Genomic DNA, 21,027 nt, shown 5'->3' on the forward strand with positions numbered 1-21,027 from the left:
CCCAGCGACGGCCCACAAAGGTGTGTGTGACTCACCGGCCCGTCGCCGGACCCCCCACCCCCGAACCCGCCGCAGTGCGACGCTACCTGGAGAGAGGCCGAACCGTCTTTTTCCTTCCTTCTGCAATAAGAGTGTAATGCATTAAAACGGCTCTAGGAATGTAAAGTCTACACGCCCAGTGTATGATTAAAATAGTTCTGGAGAACTTGGTACATAAATTGCCCTGTGACTTTTTTTTTTTTTGAACCAAAGGAAGAAAAATGTATCTGTTTACTGTAACACAAAACTCGCAATTTCAACAGCAATGCTTTCTAGACTCTCGAACTCTTCGTTGCACACACCGACGCATTATCGGAGTTATTGGTGGTTCAGAGCTCCAAATAAATAAAGCTGGACAATTAATTCTACATGTAGCAGAAGAAAGTATGTGCCTTTACCCCCAGCTGCCCTCTGGGGGCAGATACTTTTAATACGATAACAAAAGGACGAGAGCGAACCGCAGACGTCATGAGCGCCGAGTAAGGCAAATGTGGTTAACTGGTGTTTCCATGAGCTACGGGGTGGAGCGTAATGAACTTGAGCAACAGCAAAGGCCGCCCCGGAGCCTGGGTGTAGGGACCTGAAGACAGACGGCAGAGAAACTTGTAAACCCGCCCCAAGAGCCGGCAGGGCGGTGAGCAGCGCTGAGAGGCAAGTTGGCTCTTCAAAACGTGGGGACCGAGGGCTGCCGGGCACCTGTTCTCAGCCGCGTCCCGGGCCCATCCCCATCCTGGTCCCCACAGCCAATCTCTGTGCACCAAGAAGCTAGAGTGGCCCTGCCGCCCGACGCAAAGCCTTCTTCAGTTGAACGGAATCGCTCCCGAGGCCTACGGGCCACGCACGCCCTGCTCCCTGCTTCCCCTCCAGCCTCCCCAGGACGCTCCTCAGGCCCCAGCCAGCCCGAGCACATTCGCACCCAGCCTGTCCCGGGCCTCTCCTGGCTGCTACACCAACCCCACCCGGGCACCCCGGTCCCTGGGCCTCGACATGGCCCACTCGGGAAGGGCCTGGCCCACCTCCCCAGGCCGGTCCCATCTGCACGCTGCACGTCTGTCCACTGACGGACAATCAGCACGGGCGCAGCACACACGGACATCCCGCGGTGTGGTTCCGGGCCACCGCAACTAAGGATTGTGCTGAAGCGAGCAAGTCAAGGGACTTTGCTTCCCGGTGCACAGAAGGGTCGTTTGCACTACACTATGATCCCTTAAATGTGTGATTCCATTAGGTCTTAAAAAAAAAAAAAAGGCAATGTATAGAACTTTTTTTTAAAGGTTTTATTTATTTATTCATGAGAGACCCAGAGAGAGGCAGAGACACAGGCAGAGGGAGAAGCAGGCTCCCTGCAGGGAGCCCAATGTGGGACTCGATCCCGGGACCCCGGGGTCACACCCTGGGCCACCCATCTAAAACCAGGTATTCAAAAAAAAAAAAAAAAACCAGGTATTCAGGTGTGTTCAATCACACACATGAGCTCGTGGGAGACGAGCCACACGCTCCTGTGAACGAAACAACAGCTACGTTTTCTGGAGACGCTTCAAGCTCTGGCTTGTGACGTGTGGATAAAACACTTAAATTCACTAGTTCAACAAACTGAAAATTGCGGCACAAAGCAGGACTGGTTGGTAAAGCTACTGTGATATGGTATTTAAGAACACGATATGGGGATCCCTGGGTGGCTCAGTGGTTTAGCGCCGCCTTCGGCCCAGGGCATGATCCTGGGGTCCTGGGATCGAGTCCACGTCAGGCTCCCTGCATGGAGCCTGCTTCTCCCTCTGCCTGTGTCTCTGCCTCTCTCTCTCTATCATAAATAAACAAACAAATAAATAAATAAATCTTTAAAAAAAATAAATAAATAAGAACACAATATACCCAGGGTGCTGGGCAGCTCAGTCAATGAAATGTCTGCCTTGGGCTCAGGTCATGATCCTGGGGTCCTGCGGTCAAGCCCCATGTCGGGCTCCCTGCCCACCAGGGAGCCTCCCTCTCCCTCCCTCCCTCTCTCTCTCTGATAAATAAAATCTTCCAACACACACAGACACACACGATACATCCCTTCCAGTGTCTCTAAACATGAGCCTCTTGATGGACACATCGATGTAGGGGAAGACATACACTGTATTCGTAAAAGTCATCCAGAGACATTTTTATGCCACCTGCTTCATACACGTTTCTACAAAATCAGGGCCAACGCTGGAACATCACGCAGCCAGAAAGAGGGAGTCAGGCTGACATACGTGACCAAGTGGACGAAACTCAAAAACACGTCAAGTGGCACGAGTCAGACTCAAAAGGTCCCAGACTGTGCGATTCCACACACATGAAATATCCAGAAGGGGTAAAGCTACTGGTGATCGCCAGGGGTTGGGCGAGGGGTGAACGGAGAATGTTCAGGTTTTATTCGGGGGTTAAATCAGGTCCCAGGAGTGAAGCTTTGCTCCCACGGAAGCAGCGTCCCTCTATGACTCCGGGACACCAGAGCACCTTCTCCAGGTGAGGATGCAACCGGAGGGCAGCCCTCTGCAGGACAGGGGAGGAGTCCCCACCGGAAACCGAGCCTGCCAGCGCCTCACCCTCCGACTGCAAGCTCCCAGGACGCCGAGGAAGCACATGGCTGTTATTTAAGGACGCCCGCCTGCCCGCCCCAGTCTGTGGGGTCCGACGGTGCAGCCCATGCGGAGACCCAACTGACCCAACTCACTGTCCACATGCGATGCAGGAGACACAGAAGAGCGAGCGTGGCAGTGGGCCCCAGGCCGTCCCCCCGCACCGCCCCGGGCCCGCCAGGACCTTGCCCTCGCACCCACACTCCGCAGGGAGGCGTCCGGTCTTGGCGAGCGAACACCACCTGCCCAAGAGAACGCGGGTGGACGCCCGTAGGGCATCCGACCCTCCACGCCCCGCAGGCCGGGGCCGGGGCGGACAAACACGTAAACCCATATAATTGGAATATAAGACTTTTCTCCCCCCTTGAAAACACAAAATTATCCAGCTTTTGTCCCTGGATTTGCCAAGGAAAACATAAAGAATGGGCCAAAGAGAATAAAATGGGGACCCGTCCTGGAAACGCGGAAGTTTAACCTAGACGCCACCCTCGCAAAAACAGTTTTACAACCTAGTAAGTCATTTTTTTGGAAGCTAAAACCCACCCAAAGGAAAAGAGCCCGTTCTGTTCCGTTCCTCCGCTCCAAAGTCAAGAAGCGTCGCCTCTTCACCACTTAGAGAGCGTAAGCCGTGGTCAGGTCTCGTTTGCCTCCCCCCGCCCAGTAGAAACCAAACCGCTCTGCATTACCTGTCCACATTCTGCGAATCAGGACGATTCACAGGAATCTACATGCGTGGCCTCTCTTTAAAAAACCAGGGAGCCCTGGTCCACCGCGGTCCCCTCCACTCCCGACGGCACACGCCCCGGCTCATCCACGCATCCTGCTCACCTGCGGATCCCCACGGGCCGCTACCTGCACCGCTGTCAAGCCGGGGGTCACGCAGCCGGGGCCTCCACGCAGGTCTCCAAAAATGCACTGCTTTGTGCATAATGCCTCCATTCAGAGTACGCTTTGGAAGGGAAGGGCCTCGATTCTTGAATGAGCCCGTCAAGCAGGGTTCTTTAATTAAACTTGGCTCCAATCAAAAGGAAAATGCGTATGTTTGCAGGCCCGTCCTGGGCATGACGTAGGGAATCATATCTCAATTCTGACCAAATGGCAGAATGAAGCCCTTTTTTCAAAAGCATGGACGTTAGCCACCCAAGTCCGTGTTCTATTTATAGCTGCCGGGATCACGGCTTCCAACGCCTGCACGGCCACCCCGCTCCAGCACTAGTGAGCCTGCATGCACAAGCACGCACACACCCATGGCACCGCCCCCATATTGCATTTCAGCTGCCAGCAAGTCAGACTTTTTCCATTAGTTTGGTTTGGGATGATTCCTGAGCTATAGGCACGCTTCCTGGCCGGCCGCCCACGGAACACCCGGACGCGGAATCGTTTCTCTCTCAAAAAAATAAAATAAAATAAATTTTAAAAAATCATTCTATCTTCTTTTTGGTTTCCATAAAGTCTACCAGAAAGGAGCCTACATTTCTGAGGGTGCTTCCATTCCTTTTTTTTTTTGACATCCTAATATAAATATCAAAAATCTTTTCTCTAGTTGTAAGAGAATCTCCATACTCAGGATCGAAAGGTGCTAAAAACTCAGAACAGCATCAAGCAGCTATCAACAGGCTCTCAAAACTCGCTAATTTTAAAAACCCAGACCGTGAGGAAGAACCAAGTGTCCTTTGACTGGCAACGAAGCGGGGAGCCGACACTTGGTAACTGGGAAAGGAATCCAGGCCTTTGCGCCATGAATTGCTCGAGAACATTTCAAAGCGCGACGTGTGCTTCTCCTGGCACGTCCGGCTGAAACTCAAGACTGAACGGTTAACTGCAAGTTTCACCGCTGGCATCGCAGTGTCCCCTCCACACGTCTGTGCACGAAGTTACCTCTTAAGAAACTGCACGTGTAGGGTGGGTCCTCCAGCTGGAGGAGGAAAACGAGACCTGTCGTCACTGAGGCCCCGGGAGAGGGACAGGCCCGAGACTGGGGAGGCGGCCGGCGCGGGGACAGCTCTGCACAGAAGCACGAGCAGCCCTGGGCGGTGGCCGGTGGCCAAAGCAGCAGCAGGTGTGCGACGCGGGCTTTGGGTGTGGCCAGTGGGCCACAGGGTCTGGGATCAGAACTCGAGGGACCCCTTGGAAGTTCAGGGAGGAGGCCCGGCCGAGATCAGAGCTCCAAATTCAACAGGCAGAGCGAGGCCCTGACCCGCGTTGGGGGAGGGGCGCGGGGAGGGAGCTGTGGGACCTGGCAGAGGCCTGAAGGACCAGGGGCAAGGACCAGGGGGCAGAGCCAGAGGACCCGGCTGGCCCTCTACAGCTCGCAGGGCAGGGCGGGGGGGGGCTGTTAGCTTGTTGGGTTCAGGTAAGAGACCAACACAGTACTCAGCTGGCCTGGCTCCGCCCCAGCAGCAGCAGGCACCTGGGAGCAGGGCCTGGGCAGGGAAGGAGCGCAGGGAAGACACAGGCAGGGGCGCAGGGGGCTCAGCAGGTGAGCGTCTGCCTTGGGCCCAGGGCGTGACTCTGGGGTCCCGGGATCCAGTCCCGTGTCAGGCTCCCTACTCTTCAGGGAGCCTGCTTCCCCCTCTGCCTGTGTCTCTGCCTCTCCCTGGGTCTCTCAGGAATAAATACATAAAATTTCTTTTTTTTTTTAAGATTTATTTATTTATTCATGATAGACATAAAGAGAGAGAGAGAGAGAGAGAGAGAGAGAGAGGCTGCCTAGTGGGGGATCCCGCAGGTGCCAGGAATAGTCCAGACATCTGGTAGATCCAGTCAGCCTCCCAGCGGGTCGGGAGAGCACGGATGAACTCCTGAGAGACTGGGAAGTGAGCACGGCCTCCGGAGTCAGGCTAGACCTGGAACGTCGCGTCTTAGCTGCAGGACTTGGCTCGTTCTCTCACTTCTCTGAGCAACAGGCTTTTCGCCTCTAGACGGGATTCACGCAGCTCCCAGCAAGCGGAAAATTCAATGAGATGATGGACATGGAGGGATGAGCACAGCACATGGCACCCAAGAAGCATCTCATAAAGGTCCTACTACTGTCGTTGTCGTAGAGGTTTATAGCTTCCAGATGAATCCACGGTACCTTTCAAGGTGCACCAGCTACTCAGCTGCACTTGGCTGGTGTCCCCTGGGGTGTCCCCAGGGGTGTCCCCTGGGGCGTCCTCCCTGCTGGCGTCACGGCCTCAGGAGGGCAGCGGTGGGACTCCCACTGGCCGCGGGACGCCAGCTGCAGCTGCCCCAGCCTCACAGCTGAGTCATGCTGAACTCCATCAACACTGATCCTTAACAGGCCGTGATCTCGGAGGCAAAGAAATCCCCACCATACTCAAGTTTCTTATCATTAATCTGAATTAACCCAGCTGGTGAGTAAGTACTTGGCACAGATTCCCCCCACCCCCACCCCCAGCCGAATGGCTCGGTCCTCTGAGGAGTAGGTCCAAGGCTCGGTGACAACGGCAGCCCTGAAGCCTCATCACCGACCTCTTGGGCCCAGGTGCTATCACGAACTGTATGTCCAGAGTCCTTAACCCCACATCACGGTCTGCGGAGGCCCCAACAAACTACCCACGTAGGAAGGGAACTGCGTCAACGGACAGTGGTACGGACTCTTGTCCTAGCAAGGCAACTACCCCCCTGGGAGTCCTGAGAGCCTTTCTACTCAGATGGTTCCCAATCAACAAATAAAAACACGTAGGAGAACACTATAAGCTCATCTAGACAGAGGTCTTGCTGATGGCGCCTTCCATGTGAAAAAGCAAGAAGGTTGAGAGAAAATCAGATTATTTCTCTGGTCCTCCTGCGAGTTGGGGGAGAAAAGGTGAGAAGGAACATGGGAAGAAGTCCTACCCTGATGCCCCCTCCAAATGTCTTTTAGTATCATATGCCAATTATACCTCAATAAAGCAGAAATTAAAAGAAAGAAAAGAAAAAAGAAAAGAAAAGAAAAAAGAAAAGAAAAGAAAAGAAAAGAAAAGAAAAGAAAAGAAAAGAAAAGAAAAGAAAAGAAAAGAAAGAAGAAAACTCATCCTAAACCACAGATTAAATCCAGGAACTTTTTTTTTTTTTTTTTTTTTTAATTAGGCTCTGCATCCAACGTGGGGCTGGAGCTCATGACCCTGAGCTCACAAGTCACATGCTCTCCTACACCAGCCAGGGGCCCCGAAACCCAGAACCCGACTTAGTCTCCCCACTGCCTCGAGGCCCGGTGTGAGCCTCCATTTACCGTACGGCCTGGCCTGCTGGTGCGACCGCCCGGACCGAGCGCTGAGTGAGTCATCGCGGTGGCTTGCAAAACACACTGAGCTGGGGCTGGGTGAACATTAAGCCGAAAGGGGAAAAAAAAGATCACACACCACTTACTCATCAAAAGGGAGAGAAGCAGAAAAGAAAGGAAGGTGTGGAGTTTGGTTGGTGACGGGTCACTCAGCCCTTGCACGAGGCTGCCCCCCGCACCAGGGTCAGGGGCCAAGGGCTTGGCCACGCACGAAAATCACCGGGCGGCGGGAAGGTCCAGAGGGCAGAGCTGTAACCCCTCCAGCTTCCCGCCGTCTCAGGTCGACACGTCGGTCTCCTGGTGTCGTGTGATGGAAAGTGTCCTACCGTCCGTTGCTTTGCCTTTTAAGACAAATGGAGGCTCAGAGTTAAGAAGGCCCAGAAAAAAAACACAACTCCATGGCCCACTGTACAAATGTGCAGACAGATATGTTCTATTTATTTTTTCACAGATGCCGCAGAAACCAATTTTGGAATAAACATAACTATAAATCTAGATGCACAACATAACCAAGCCATAATAAGTATAATTTGAATGTGAAAATTAAAAAAAATCAGACGAAGGCATCATTCACAGCCCCTAAAACTACGTTACAGGAAATTTCGTTAGCAGTGAGCATTCTACTTAGAAAACAGAAAGGGCAGACTTTTACAGAATCAGGTCAATCTTCGCTACGAGGGTTTCTCGGTCCCGGCACTACCGTCGCTGGGGCTGAAGCAGTCTGCGCTGTGGGCAGCTGTCCTGCACGGCCCGAGGCCCAGCGGTCCCCGTCACCCTCCACCCGCCGGCGCAGCGGGACCCTCTACATCACCAGCAACCACCAGGCCTCGCTAAGGGCGCGCAGGGGGCACACTGTCCAGCGCAGAACCGCTGTTCCATACAAAATTCAAACCCCACCGGTAACGACTACGCACTGTGACCAAGAACTCAGCTGCCCCCATAGCCGTGTTAGCTCTTCCCTTCTCACGCCAGCACGTTTTAAGCTCCAAAATCTGTATTCAGTAGGAAGAGAAAACAGGAGCAACCAGCATACCACCACCTTACCTGAATTCCGGCTCTACAAAGTTCACTTATTTTTTTTTTTTTAAGATTTTACTTATGTATTCATGAGACACACAGAGAAAGGCAGAGACACAGGCAGAGGGAGAAGCAGGCTCCATGCAGGGAGCCCGACGCGGGACTCATCCCGGGACCCCAGGGCCATCCCCTGGGCCAAAGGCAGATGCTCCACCCCTGAGCCCCCCGGGGCGACCCTACAGGGTTCACTTAAATGCAAACCCTTAATGGTCTAGGAGAGATCCCCCGTCAGGAGGAGGGCCAATGTCCAAAATCGTGGTCTCTTACAATTTTACCTCTTGCGGTCAACCTAAAGCTGCTCTAAAAGAAAAAAAAAAAAGTCTCTAGATAAGAGGAGTTGGCCGCACGGTTAGGGAGACGGCGGGCCCGCGCCCCTGGACAGCCCGGGCCGCTCAGGGCGCAGAAGCCCCGGCGATGCCCGTGCCCAGCGGGGCTCCCGACGCGCACCCGCAGCCCGCAGAGGACCCCGCAGCACACCCGCCTTCTCACAGCAGCACCCCGCGGGCCTGGGGCCGGGCAGGGGTGCGCCGAAAGCCCAGGAAACCGATTTAGGAAAGTCGGCGTGACCTCTGTCCCCAGGGGGCGGACCCCCAGGAACCTACAGGCCGCGGCACAGACGCGGGGGTCGGACACGCTCCCCCACCGCAGGCCCCAAGGCTCTCGCGTCATGATCCCCAGGTCCCGGGATCGAGCCCCGTGTGGGGCTCCCGGCTCTGCTCCCCGTGCTCCCACTCGCTCTCACTCTCCTGTCAAATAAATGAATAAAAGCTTGAAAGAGGAAGAAGTCGCCCCACATCTGCTGTCCTTGAGGGAACAGTTACTCATCCAACATCTTGGAACAACACCCTTCTCCTCCGAGGGTGTCCTTGCCCTGCGGGCGGGCAAACGCCGGCCAGAGGGATCCACACGGAGGATCTGCGGGACGGTCAAGAGGTCACGGGGGTTGCGGGGACCACAGACACCACCCGAGTCCTGCGTGACGCCATCGTTGGGTGGTATAGGCCTTGGGTCAAGTTACCCAGCTCTCCTGCCTCGGGGGAGAAGGAAGGTACCTGCTGTCACAGAGACACCAGGCGAGGCAGGACAAAGCGACCGTGCCCGCCCTCGGAGCTCCCGGAGGTTTTGCAATTTCAGAGGCACATTTCCCTAACGCTGCGCACGGGCCCCGAGGGAGCCCCACCTACAACTATTTTGCTCCCTGTTTTCACTTTTAGGGCTGATAACTGGTGCTTTAATGTTTTATGATGGTAAAATACGGGAACAGAAGAACTGTGGTGAAAAGCCAGATGCACGGGTCCCCCCCCCACCGCCCCCCCGCGCCAGGAGCCCGCCTCGCCCGCTTAGTGCCCAAGACACGGGACGGCAGCATCGGGTCACGTAGCCCGGAGCTCGCTCCATCTGCTGCTCTCCCCTGCTGGACTCTGGCCACCGGCAGGACGTTCCACCTGTTTTGCATGTACGTTATTTGTATTCCACCGACATTTAGCGAAGGGACACACCGGGCTCAATGCTCCGCAAATGACTTTCGCACCCAACGTGATCCGACGGGCCTGCCCGAGGGCAGGAAGGAAACCGTCACAGCCAAGAAGCGACGGCACCAGGCAAACACCCGAGCTCCGGGGGCTTCTCGGGGTCTGGGAAACAGCGGCAGGACCGTGCACGGCAGGCTTCCCGGCCTTGCACCCACACCTGCGGGAATGCCCAACCGTGAAAATCCCAAGGCGCCAGGAGCACGGCGGGCAGGGCGGAGGCGGGCACCGGCCCCAGGGCGGAGGCGCCAGGAGGCGGGAGGCTGCTTTCCTGACCTCATCTTCTTGGAAAACTGGCCGCAGCTCAGACATACGCGCCCGCTGGAGGCCGCGGCTCCACAGCACTCAGGCCGCCAGCTCCGCGTGGACGGCCACGGTGGCTCCCCGCCCTGCCCAGCGCGTGCCCGCCCCCGGCCAGGGCCACCGGCGAAGCCCAACACGGCCATAGGCGCACACGTGTGCACACGTGCGTTACACGGAGGCCTGCGCAGCGGGTGCTCGGGCACGAGCATGCCCGTGACATACAAGCACCAGTGCACGCGTGTGCACAGGCCCAGCCCCTCTCTACGACGCAGTTTGGCCAGACACTTCTGGCACTTGGGCCCACAGCTCACCCGCTGGCGGCCCCAACACCCGTCGCACGCTCTACGCGTTCTTGGTAGAAAACAAAAGCATGAGGCCAAAAAAAAAAAAAAAAGAAAAAAAAGAAAGAGAAAGAGAAAAAAACCCAGGAGGTATAAAGAAAAAAAATTTTTGTACGTAGGAAAACCGTTTGCTGCAGAAGCCAAGGGCGAGGAGGACACGGCGCCTTGGGGACGCAGGAAGCCCCGCGCTTGGGTTCTAGCTCCACGAGGGAAGGGGCACCCGGGGGAGCCCGGTGCGGCGGGCGGTGTGGAGGCTGGGCCCTGGGGAGTTACTGGGCCCACGAGCAGCCCTCGTCACAGGACCGGGCTCCCTTCGCCCGTCCCCGTGCCCATGGGCCATCGTTTCGTCAAAGCAGGGGACCAGGAGCCCCTGCCCGGGGAGGACCACTGGGGTAGCTGCAGCCCCAGGGCCTGGGCTCCGCACACAGGCACCAGCGTCCCGCCCGCGTCCAGGGTCCCAGGCCCCCGCGGCTCCCCGGGGGCACCTGCCTGGGGTCTGCTCCTCCGCCTCTCCCTCCCCGGGGATGGACCCTCACCGCCCAGCCCGGGGCTGCAGTGAGCACCCTCTCCTCGGCTCCGCCCGGACACATGCCCCTCCACCCAGGCCCGCCGAGATGCCGGGGTGGCGGGAACACCCTGGGGTGCCCCTCGGCGTGCCCAGGGGGCTCAGCTCACATCATCAGGGCACACGCGGCGGGGGCATGAGCAGGCGCAGACCTGTAGCAATGACAACGGTCCACACTCCAGAAGGCGCGGTGTTAATTGTCGCCTAGCCCTGGACACTGAGTTCAAAGTCCGTGGAGGGATTCCATGGGGCTGGGAAGTAAGCTTTGGAGTAAACACACACCGAGCGCTGGAGGCCACCTACGTCCCTACAGTTAGGGCCACTGCCACCATGTAACTGCTGGGCAGGCTTCCCACTCCAGGATTCTCACGGCACAGGAGGATGAGAATTACAAGAAAATCCCATAAACAGTTCCCCAAACCTGGCCAGTGGCCCAGCCTCCTGGGCGCACTCGGACCCCTAAATGAGCATCAGCACACACACAGGGATCTTGCGAGGGCCCCACAGGAGTCCCCAGTCCCTGCTCGTGATCACCTGAGACCGTGCCTGTGCACTGCGCTCTGAGGAGACCCCGACGGGGGACACAGATCTAGCACCCCGCCGTACGTCCTTTGTGAAGCAGCGCACGTCATTAAGACTCTAACTAGAAGTCACAAGATCGGGGATCCCTGGGTGACGCAGCGGTTTGGCGCCTGCCTTTGGCCCAGGGCGCGATCCTGGAGACCCGGGATCGAATCCCACGTTGGGCTCCCGGTGCATGGAGCCTGCTTCTCCCTCTGCCTGTGTCTCTGCCTCTCTCTCGCTCTCTCTCTGTGACTATCATAAATAAAATTAAAAAAAAAAAAAAAGTCACAAGATCCCTGCCGTCAGGGACACATCCTGACAGGGCGCCTTGGCTGTACCTCAGCTGTGCCTGCTGTACGTAAGCTGAGCGGACGCCTCTCATAAAACTTTCACTGCCAAGTCATCTAAGATGTGCAAATTCTTTGATCAAATCTCTCCACTCCCAAGAAACTTCATCCTCAAGAAGGAACCAGGCGAGCACACTATGATGTGGGCATACAAACGTTCGTGGGTGGTTTTCTACAAAAGCAAACAGCTCCAGACAACCGAGAGTGGTCCTATAAATGATGATACGTGCCCAGGAGGAATGGGAATGTTCACTCTTAGACCTGGACACCTAGGACTCCTCCTTGGGCTGCAGGCTCTAGAGTGTGCCCTGCACGTCACAAGGACTGGGGCTGGAGGGGGCAGGGGGCAGTAAATAAACAGAAGTTCCTTAATGAAGGAATCATCGTCTTTGGTGGAAAATATTATTTTGAACGTGAGGTCATGGCTGTTATTTGGCATAAACTATTGCTTTACTATTAATACTTAGCAAAAATTTCCAAAAACAAGGGGTGCCTGGGTGGCTCTGTGGGTTAAGCATCTGACTCTTGGTTTGGGCTCAAATCATGATCCCATGGGCCATGAGATGCAGCCCCACAGAGTCCACTTGTCCATCTCCCTCTGCTCCTCCTCTCTCATGCTTGCTCTTCTTTCTCTTGCTCTCTCTCATAAATAAATAAAAATTTTAAAAAGCTTCCAAAAATTCAAAAACTCTGTTCTAAAATTTTAGAGAAGAATTTCAAGTAGAAACGACAGGCAAAGCATACAAAAAACTGAAATTTTAGGAAAACATGTAAAGCAGAATAAGGAAATAAAAACACTTATAAGACCAACTTATAGGAAAGGAAAAGAGTCACACACACACACACACACACACACACAACCACCAAACACATCTTTATGCAGATTATTTTGTGGCCAAGATGCATTATAGTTTATTCCTCTGAAAACAGATCTTTAATGAATGAAGCTGTTTCTTCATAACGTACGCGGCATTGAAAAGTTTAAGGAACAATAGAGAAAATTCACAGTACTAATGATATGGTTTATATAATGAACTTAAATATTTAGTACTTTCAGTAAATTCACTGACCCACGCGACCCTATTCTTTCCTTAATCTGAATATCACTGTCTGAGTGACATGGAGGGGATTAAGAGGACACTTATCCTGATGAGCAGTGAGCAATGCAGTACAGTTGGGGATTCATCACACTGTAAACCCTAAAACTAATAACACTAGGTTACTTATGCTTCATTCAAAAAAGAGAAATAAGTAAACGCCACCGTATGAATGGTGTTGGCAATGCCCATAACCACTGTCCTGCCTTACGAAGCAGGCCTTCTCCCAACTGACCTTGATTAAAAAATAATCAAAGAACCACCGGGACTCAAGAAAGGTCTTTGACTTTGGTGTTACCGCCAATAAAACATATACTGTGAAAATCTTGACTATAACCACATAATTTATTGATTTTGCTGAAGCATGGGCAAGAGAAATAGATTTATGGAAAATATATTATGGACTACACGTCTATTACTCATGCAAACATCACTGGCCTATCAAAAGAACGTCCCGGCATGTGCAACTGTAATTATCTCCATTTCCCTTTGATAGTCTGCTGACTTTCAGCAATAAAAACCATAGCTTTACACATTTTTTTTTTACTGCGTCCTAATGAAGGTAGATGTGTCAAGGTAGGCAAAGACATTTTATTTACCAGTTTGTAGGCTTGATTTATAACTTTTAAGTATGCAGATATGAGATACGGGGTCTGCATTTGTAGCCTTGTCCCTGACTTTGAAAATGACACATTTAAAGCTTTTTGCGATGAACTCTTAAATGGAAAACATGATAGGTGTGCTTTTATAGAAACACAGATACAGAGGCATGGAAAGCACAGGTCCCAAAACATGGAAAGTAGCACCCAGGCTGTTTTTGTCTCTTGCTTATGGCATTTTGTAAATTTAGTACATATTCTTTGTAGGATTAAAGAGAAAGGAGAAATGAATTTAAGAATGATACGGGGAACAGCACATGACCTTTGACATAGTAATGTCGATTACCGGCCCCAGAGTAAACCTATGTGCGTCAGGTGTCTTAGAGCACCAACATTCCTGATCCTAAATATATCCCCTTATACATAATTTAAATATCTATGAAGCGAGTAAAACCAAAATTTTATTAATGGTAGCTGCGCACATGAGCGGGTGGTCTACAGTAAATTTCTTTCAAAGAGAATTTTAACACCGAAAAAGTAGGCCTCTCGAACACACGCTCTGAAAGAGATGAGTCCACCTCTCTCTATAATGTATATCATCATCAGTGGGCACTAGTCACATGCTATTAACGGACAAAAAATAAAGGAGAGAGAGAGAGATTTAAAACAATTAAGGAATTCTTTGTGGACCCAATGTTGGGCCATGTACAAAAGCTTACATTCTACTCCAACAGCCCCCAGCCTTTTATCTTCACCTCTCAAGGTCCAGCAAGTCGTAAAGACAAGCAAGACTACCCCAAAGTGCAAAATTTCAACCTTGCCTACCTTTTCTTTGCTAATAACTCACTTAAAAAAAAATTCACATGTAAAATGCCATTACACAGAGAAGCTTTTAATCCTGAAGAACAGATACCGATGCTCGGGTGAAAGCAGAGGCATTGCATGGACGGCCCCGCGGTGTCACCCCCCTCGCTCGGGCTGTGGCTCTGACACCCAACGCCAGCACCTGCCCCTTGATTGGCAGAGTCAGGCGATCGGAGTTCACGTGACAGGAGATGCTAGATTTAAACTGAGGCTCAGGTTTCCTCTGTCACCCCCGGCGGGCACATTCTCCAAAAAAGCCCTTTGCCAGGCAGTAAGATGTTTTAATCAAGGCCATGCTCTTGGAGGAACGTTCGGCTCCGCTGCCGGTGTTCGCGCCGCAGGTACTAAGACGCTAACAACGAAAATACAACCGATGTGGAAAAACTCCTGGAAAGCTGCCAGGATCTTGAGGGAAAGGAGACGCTGTCAGATGACCCCAAAGAGAAACCCCGCAATCAGGGATGGCTAGCACCGGGGGACAAATGAGTCCTAATAAACACATCCCAAAAGGCGAGTTTCCCAAGCGTCTTATTACACCCGTTGTCCTACCATGGTCATGAGGTCTGGGCCGGCAGCTCTAGAAACCCCATTTCACAAGGCAATAGAAGCTATGTCTTAAGTATAAAAAGCAAACCAGAGAAAAAATTAACAGCAGGGTTAATATTTTCCTACTGGGTTTCAAAGTCTCTGGAGCGTAGATGTTTCCCCAAACTCCCACACAGCTTAGCTCAAAAATCATTTACGAACTACCTACTATGTTCAAAGAGCCCAGAAACAATGATAAAAGCATAAGGCAAAGGACACCAACGGGACAGAGAAGAATGGCAGTGAAGACCACAGAGGATCTGCACACGGGTGTGCATTCGAATCCCGACGACCACTCTGACTGGGTGATGCTGGGCCACTTACTTCACCTCTCTGCGTCTCACTTTCTTCATCCATGGGGACTTAACCCAAGAGCCGTCAAATGAATTAAAGTTGCTACTGAACGTCCGGTACTCAGGAACATGCCTGGCACGTAGAGCCCCCAATAAACATGAGCTATTTTGATTGCTGACCTCGAAGAATTGTAAAATGCTTCACAATCAAGAAAAAAAAATATCATAGGCATCACCCCTCCCACCATGAAACGATCCGTACTTGAGGAGAAAATGAAGGCTGTACCAGGAGAGAGTCCCATCCATCCTGTAGGACCTCTCCACGCAAATGAGGTGATAAAACTTACACATGGGATAGTTATGGTCCCAGGACTCTGTTTACTCATTTGGGGAGGGCGGGGGACATCCAACCAGGATAAAATCCTAACCAGACCAGGACAGAAAGAGGAGGAGCCACGTTCAGAGGGAAGGAGAGGTAGGGGTCACGGTCAACCGGAGCCGCCAGCGATGGTCTCAACAGGCAGCTACCAGGGAGGGCACCCGATGCGCAGAGGGGACGGCACAGAAGCCTGCGGGTTCCCCGGAGAAGAAGTCACGAGGGAAAAGAAGTGAAGAGATGTCAGATCAGAGGGCCTGGAAAATCCAACTGAGGAATGTGAGCCTGATTTTACTAGCGATACGGACACGCTCCAGACAAAATTCTGGAAAGGCAAAATCTGCCAGAAGGCTACAGGTCGAAAGGGAGAGAAACATACGTGCAATGTAGCACAAGGGATGATTTGGGGCCCAGCTCTGAGGCCACGGCCTCCCTCACCACTGAACCCTGGGTTCCATCCTCACTCTGAGCCACTACCCACCTGCCACGTGCCAACCGCTCTGGAAATCTCTCAAATTCTAAGAGTCACGCAAGGTGGACACCCCTGTGCCCACAGAAATAAAGCCCAGCAAGGTCAGAAAATCCAAGATCCCACAGGCGAGGGGGGTGGGTAGCCGGGTTTCCAAAAGCCACATCTTCTCTACTTTTAAGGATGAGGCACTTTTCATTCCAGCAGGGGCACTTTGGGGGTGGGGAAGTACGGCCGAGCGAACGTGGAGTCACTGGTTGCTCGTTCCTGAACGTTCCCCGCAGGTGACTTGAAAAGCTCGTGCCGCAGTTACCCTGCATGCCAACCTTTGAAACCCACTGATAAGGCATCCTCAACAGAGAGCAACAGAGGGGGTTAAGAGCCCACTTAATCATGATGAGCACTAACACAAAGCAGTGTTGAATCATATCGTATGCCTGACACTAACAACACTGTACCTTAACTACAATAAAAAAAAATCTTAAAAATTTAAAAAAAAAAAAAAAAGAAGTATCCCATTTCCTGCCAGTTTCAACAGAAGAGCACGTTCAAGGGTCTTGTCCTTCAAGGTGACCCCATGGAAAGCCAGCAGAGCTGGAAAAGCAAACACGGCTCTCTCCTGCCACCACCCTGGTTAGAGGCCGAGGGCCCCGCCTCCCACGCGGGGCTGTGCCTGATGTGAGAGGTGAGGACAGCAGGGAGCAGCCCTTGCCTGCCAGGCCACAGGGATCAGGGCTCCCTGCCCGCAACAACTGGCCTGCTTGCAGCTGCTCCGGGGCGGGGTGGGGTGGGGGCGGGGGGGGGGCTGTGCTGTCCCCAAATTGGCAGGGGCCGAAAAATGAGTATTTGACAATAGGAATCTTTATAGAGTGTGCAGAAAAGGCGAGACACTCGAACTCCCCTGGGAGAAAAGAAGATACCAGCAAATGGTCTGATTGTGTTTGACAGTTGTCCAAGGGATCACTTTCAGGATCTGATGGAACAAGGAAGTCCTCCTCGGCACGTCCCTCCTGCCCTCGAGAGAGGATTTGGGGAGAAGGGAAGGAGCTCCCAAAAGTAACAGTCTTAAATCTTTTTGTTTGTTTGTTTTTAGAACAAGACAATACCTATCACCAAGATCTAAAACGAAACAGAAATACTATGAAAAGAGAAAATTGGGCTCAAAGAACCCTTTCCAGCTTTAAAAGCTATTTGAACTCCTCATTAACAACCAAAACCAAGACACTTTCGCAAATGGAGGGGGAAACAAGGAAGGTGATTCCACTTAGCATCCTGAGCGTGAACCAGGTCGTTAAGAAACAGGCGCAGCTGGCATGTCTTCAGGAGCAGGTCCAGCCTTAAGACCGTTAGGACCCGCTTTCTATATTTGTATTTGTGATCGTACTGGTGTACGTTTTGCATATTCTGAAAACTCAAAGCATTCGTGTAAGTTCCATTAATCATCCTCAAAAGGGCTTTTGTCTGAACAGCCAGTAGGCCACACCGATTCCTAAAATAGAAAAGTCCAGCTCATTTATGTGATCAACGGGTGCTTACCAGCCTAGCACCCTAGGTGCTGTGCTTGGGCATCCACTTCAAAATATCAACATGTTTGCAAAACAGTCTCGCCACTTGGTTGAGCCTTTTCTGTTTGTTTTAAAAAAAAAAAAAATCGCTTCCGGTTATGGACCTACCTCAACTTAGTTTCCACCTAAGTAAACTTTTTAACAACCTACCTCCTAATGCCGAAAACACAAGTGTTCCCAGAAGCGTGCACACAACTTAATTGAGAGCAGCCATAAAAATGTAAGGTCATGAAGGAACTGCAACTCTAGTTGGGGGTGGGGGGGACTCAGCCTCTGCTCTGCAGTCCCGAGGAACGTAGAAGTCAACGGCCACGGGCGGATGGAACAAGCTGCCCAAGCATCTCGGTGGCCAGCGGTAAAAGGCCTGATGCTATTTAGGGCAGGCAAGCGCAGGCAAGAATGCGGCGCTTCCAGCATGCACAGGAATTAATGCCACAGGAATTAATGCCACGAGCCAGGCTCGGTGGGCTAGCTCAGGGGTTCTCGACTGGGAGTGATTTTGCTCCCCCTGGCTCATTTGGCAACGTCCGCACACATTTCAGTTGTCACAAGTTGGGGGCGCTACTCACACCTAGTGGGTGGGGGCCAGGGACGGTGCTCAACATCCTACCAGGCACAGGACAGCCTCCCAACACCAAAGAATGAACTGGCCCAAAATGTCAATGGCACCCAGTTTGAGAAACCCTGGCCTGGCTCTAAACAGCAGCTGCTACTCAGAGGTAGCTCCCACTTTGTTATTATCTGGCTATAGTCACCAGAAAGCTAATCATGCAACATCTTGTTCACTTTTTTTTTTTTTTATGCCCCAGTTGCCAGTGTTAGCTTCAAACTGTTGCCCAACAAGCAACAAGTCATTATGCCTAAATCAGGACGGAAAAAGTGAGCAAAGACACCGGTTACCAGGACTTACCAGGACATGACTTGGGGCTGAATCCCCATAGTTTTGTGGTCCTTGGAAACCTAGCACTGCCCCCCTGGCTGTGGCTACTCCCACATGATTGACCTCACTGGGATAATTTATGAAACCTTAACAAAAGGACGGTCTGTTACAAGACATCAACAGAAGGAGACGGGATCTTTGTCAGGAGTTGGTCTCCAATTAAAACAGCGCCGTGCGGCCTCTCCGCCCTTACAGCCTCCCACTCAAAGTGATCACAGTCAGGGGTGGAACTTGGAAGGTTGATTAGAAACATTAGGATACAAATACCCCACAAGATGAAAAGTATGACTTTAAAGAAATGAACATCCTCCCACCCAAAAGAAAAAAAAAAAAAAAGATACTCAAGTCGCCAGCAAGAGAGAAAAAAGACTCCGGATTCTATAAAAAAAAAAAGCTCAAGGTTGGGCAAGTGACTTAACATCTTTAGGTTAAGAGTCAAGCATGTAGGAAATGGGGGAGGGGGTGAGGGTCGCCAAAGGCCGACTTCAGTATCATATACAGATCACAGAAATGAAGCACTGCGCCTCCTTACCCCGAGCTAAGGAGCTAAGGTCCCGTGTCCCCAAGAAGAGGAGGGAATTTCAAGGAGAGGAGGGGAGGGCAGGTGGTGGCTGAGCAGGCTCCCCTACAGTTTTCCCCACTTGCACTAGAGGGCAGAGCTCGCCCCAAGGTGGGGGCCCTCCCCTCCCTGCCCCCCCAGGCCCACGGGGGGGGGGGGGGGCCTGGAAACCCCAACTAACTGGACACAAAACCTGTGTCTCAAGAGCTTTCCCAAGGGTCCCATAACACAGAACTAAAAAAAGTGAAAAAAAAGAAAATTAAACGAATTAGGAGAGCCTAGGTCTTCTTCCAGGGGAAAGCAATTAAAACACAGCCCACTGGGCCTGCATGCCTGGTTAACCTGCAACTCCTATAAAAAGTTTTGGTTGCTTTCTCCCCTTGATGACGACAAAGGTCTATGGGGCAAAACGATAATGATAATAATTAATAATAATATACAAAAATAACAAGGAAGGAAGGCTCAACCATAGATTTCTTGGAAACGCAGGAATCCATGGAGGGCGGATTCCTTTCCAGCCTGCCTGTGGCCGCAAGTGTGGGTGTCACAGAGGAGATGCCCCTTTGAGAAAGGGGGGACGTTGCTAGGGCTCAAGAATGTATCACTCTGGCCGCTGAAACCAGGGGTCTCAGAGCGCAGTGCGGGAGCATCGGGCAGGTGAGCCGGGCAGGTGAGCCGGGCTGCAGGTGGCACAGGCACTGGGGCCTGACAACGCGGCTGGGGCGCGGGGCCGGGCCTGCCCTCACCCCCGCACCTGGCCCGAACCTCCCCAAACTGTGCCTGGGCCCACGAGCCCTCCGCTTGGCTTTCAGCGAGTCACCCCGGGCGCCCCCGAGTCAACCAGGTTCACTCCGGGCCGCTTGAGACCTCGACCGTAGACACGCGCGGGAGAGGGAAGGGGGCCGGGGGGGGGGGAGGGGGGTCCCGACCTTTAGGAGCGTCCGTTTGCCCTCAAGGGCATCGTCTGCGCGCTGCGGGCGGGGGTTCCGCGGAGGGCACGAGGCCGGCGGGCGCAGCACCCGGGGAGGCCCGCGCCCCGCTCGCAGGAAGCCGGCTGGTCCCGCGGAGGAAGCGCCCGTCCCCCCGCGCCCCCGCGCCCCCGCGCCCCCGCGCCCCCGCGCCCCCGCGCCCCCGCGCCCCCGCGCCCGGGAAGGGGCGGCCCCCGGGCGAGCGCAGGGTCCCCGCGGGCCGGCGCGGCCGCACTCACCTCGGGGAAGAAGTTGTCCATTGTTCCGGGCGCTCCCGACCCGCGGGGCCGCGTCCCGGCTCGGCCCCGGCCCCGGCCCCGGCCCCGGCCCCGGCCCCGAGCGGGTCACGCCGCGCGCCCCAGGGCCCCGAGCCCGCGGGGCGCCCCCGCCGCCATCGCCGCGCCCGCCTCGCGTCCGCACCTTTTGTTCGCCCAAACCCGAGCCTCTAACTCATCCGTCCCGGCCGCAGCCTTTGTCTCCGGCCGCCAAGTTCCCTACTCCTGGGCGCCGCGCTCGCCGGCGGGGAACGGCTCGGGACACATGGTGCCCCCGGGCTGCGGCTGCGCTGGGCTGCGCGGGGCTGCGCTGCGGCTGCCGCACGGCGCCGGGGGTCTGGGGGCGCGCCCCGCCGACTGCGCTCCGGCCCGAGGCGCCCGCCGCCGGGACAGGGACCGGGGCCGCCAGGCGACACGGAGCGGCTCTCCCGGCGCGAGCGCGGCCGCCGCGAGGGTTCGGGCGCCTGGGCTCGGCGGGCTCACGGCGGCTCCCAGCCCAGCCGAGCGCAGCGCTGGCCACGCCCCTGGCCACGCCCCTGGCCACGCCCACCAGGCCGCCTTCCAGGCTCGACCGCCTCGCCCCGCCCCCCAGGAGCGCTGGCCACGCCCCTGGCCACGCCCACCAGGCCGCCTTCCAGGCTCGACCGACTCGCCCCGCCTCTCCAGGAGCGCTGGCCACGCCCCTCGCCACGCCCCTCGCCACGCCCACCAGGCCGCCTTCGCGGCTCGCCCGCCTCGCCCCGCCCCTCCAGGAGCGCTGGCCCCGCCCTCGCTCCGCCCCTCGCCCCGCCCCGCCCAG

General features: G+C 54.2%; 1 protein-coding gene across 2 annotated transcripts in view; it reads right to left on the reverse strand.

Annotated features, from left to right (window-relative positions):
- The window catches only part of MYO10 (myosin X), a 194,132-nt gene extending 173,518 nt beyond the window's left edge, over positions 1 to 20,614 (reverse strand). Inside the window, exon 1 of one of the 2 annotated variants that reach the window (XM_041749479.1) lies at positions 20,374 to 20,614. Coding sequence is in view for 1 of the 2 variants with exons in the window: in XM_041749478.1 (XP_041605412.1) it covers positions 20,193 to 20,213 (21 nt within the window). In the remaining variant the exon portion in view is untranslated. Of the gene's footprint in view, positions 1 to 20,192; positions 20,345 to 20,373 lie in introns of those variants that run through there. The other variant, XM_041749478.1, reaches the window with a different exon arrangement.
- Between the last annotated feature and the right edge of the window lie 413 nt (positions 20,615 to 21,027).

Source organism: Vulpes lagopus, chromosome 3 (assembly GCF_018345385.1).
Source record: "Vulpes lagopus strain Blue_001 chromosome 3, ASM1834538v1, whole genome shotgun sequence".
NCBI lineage: Eukaryota > Metazoa > Chordata > Mammalia > Carnivora > Canidae > Vulpes > Vulpes lagopus.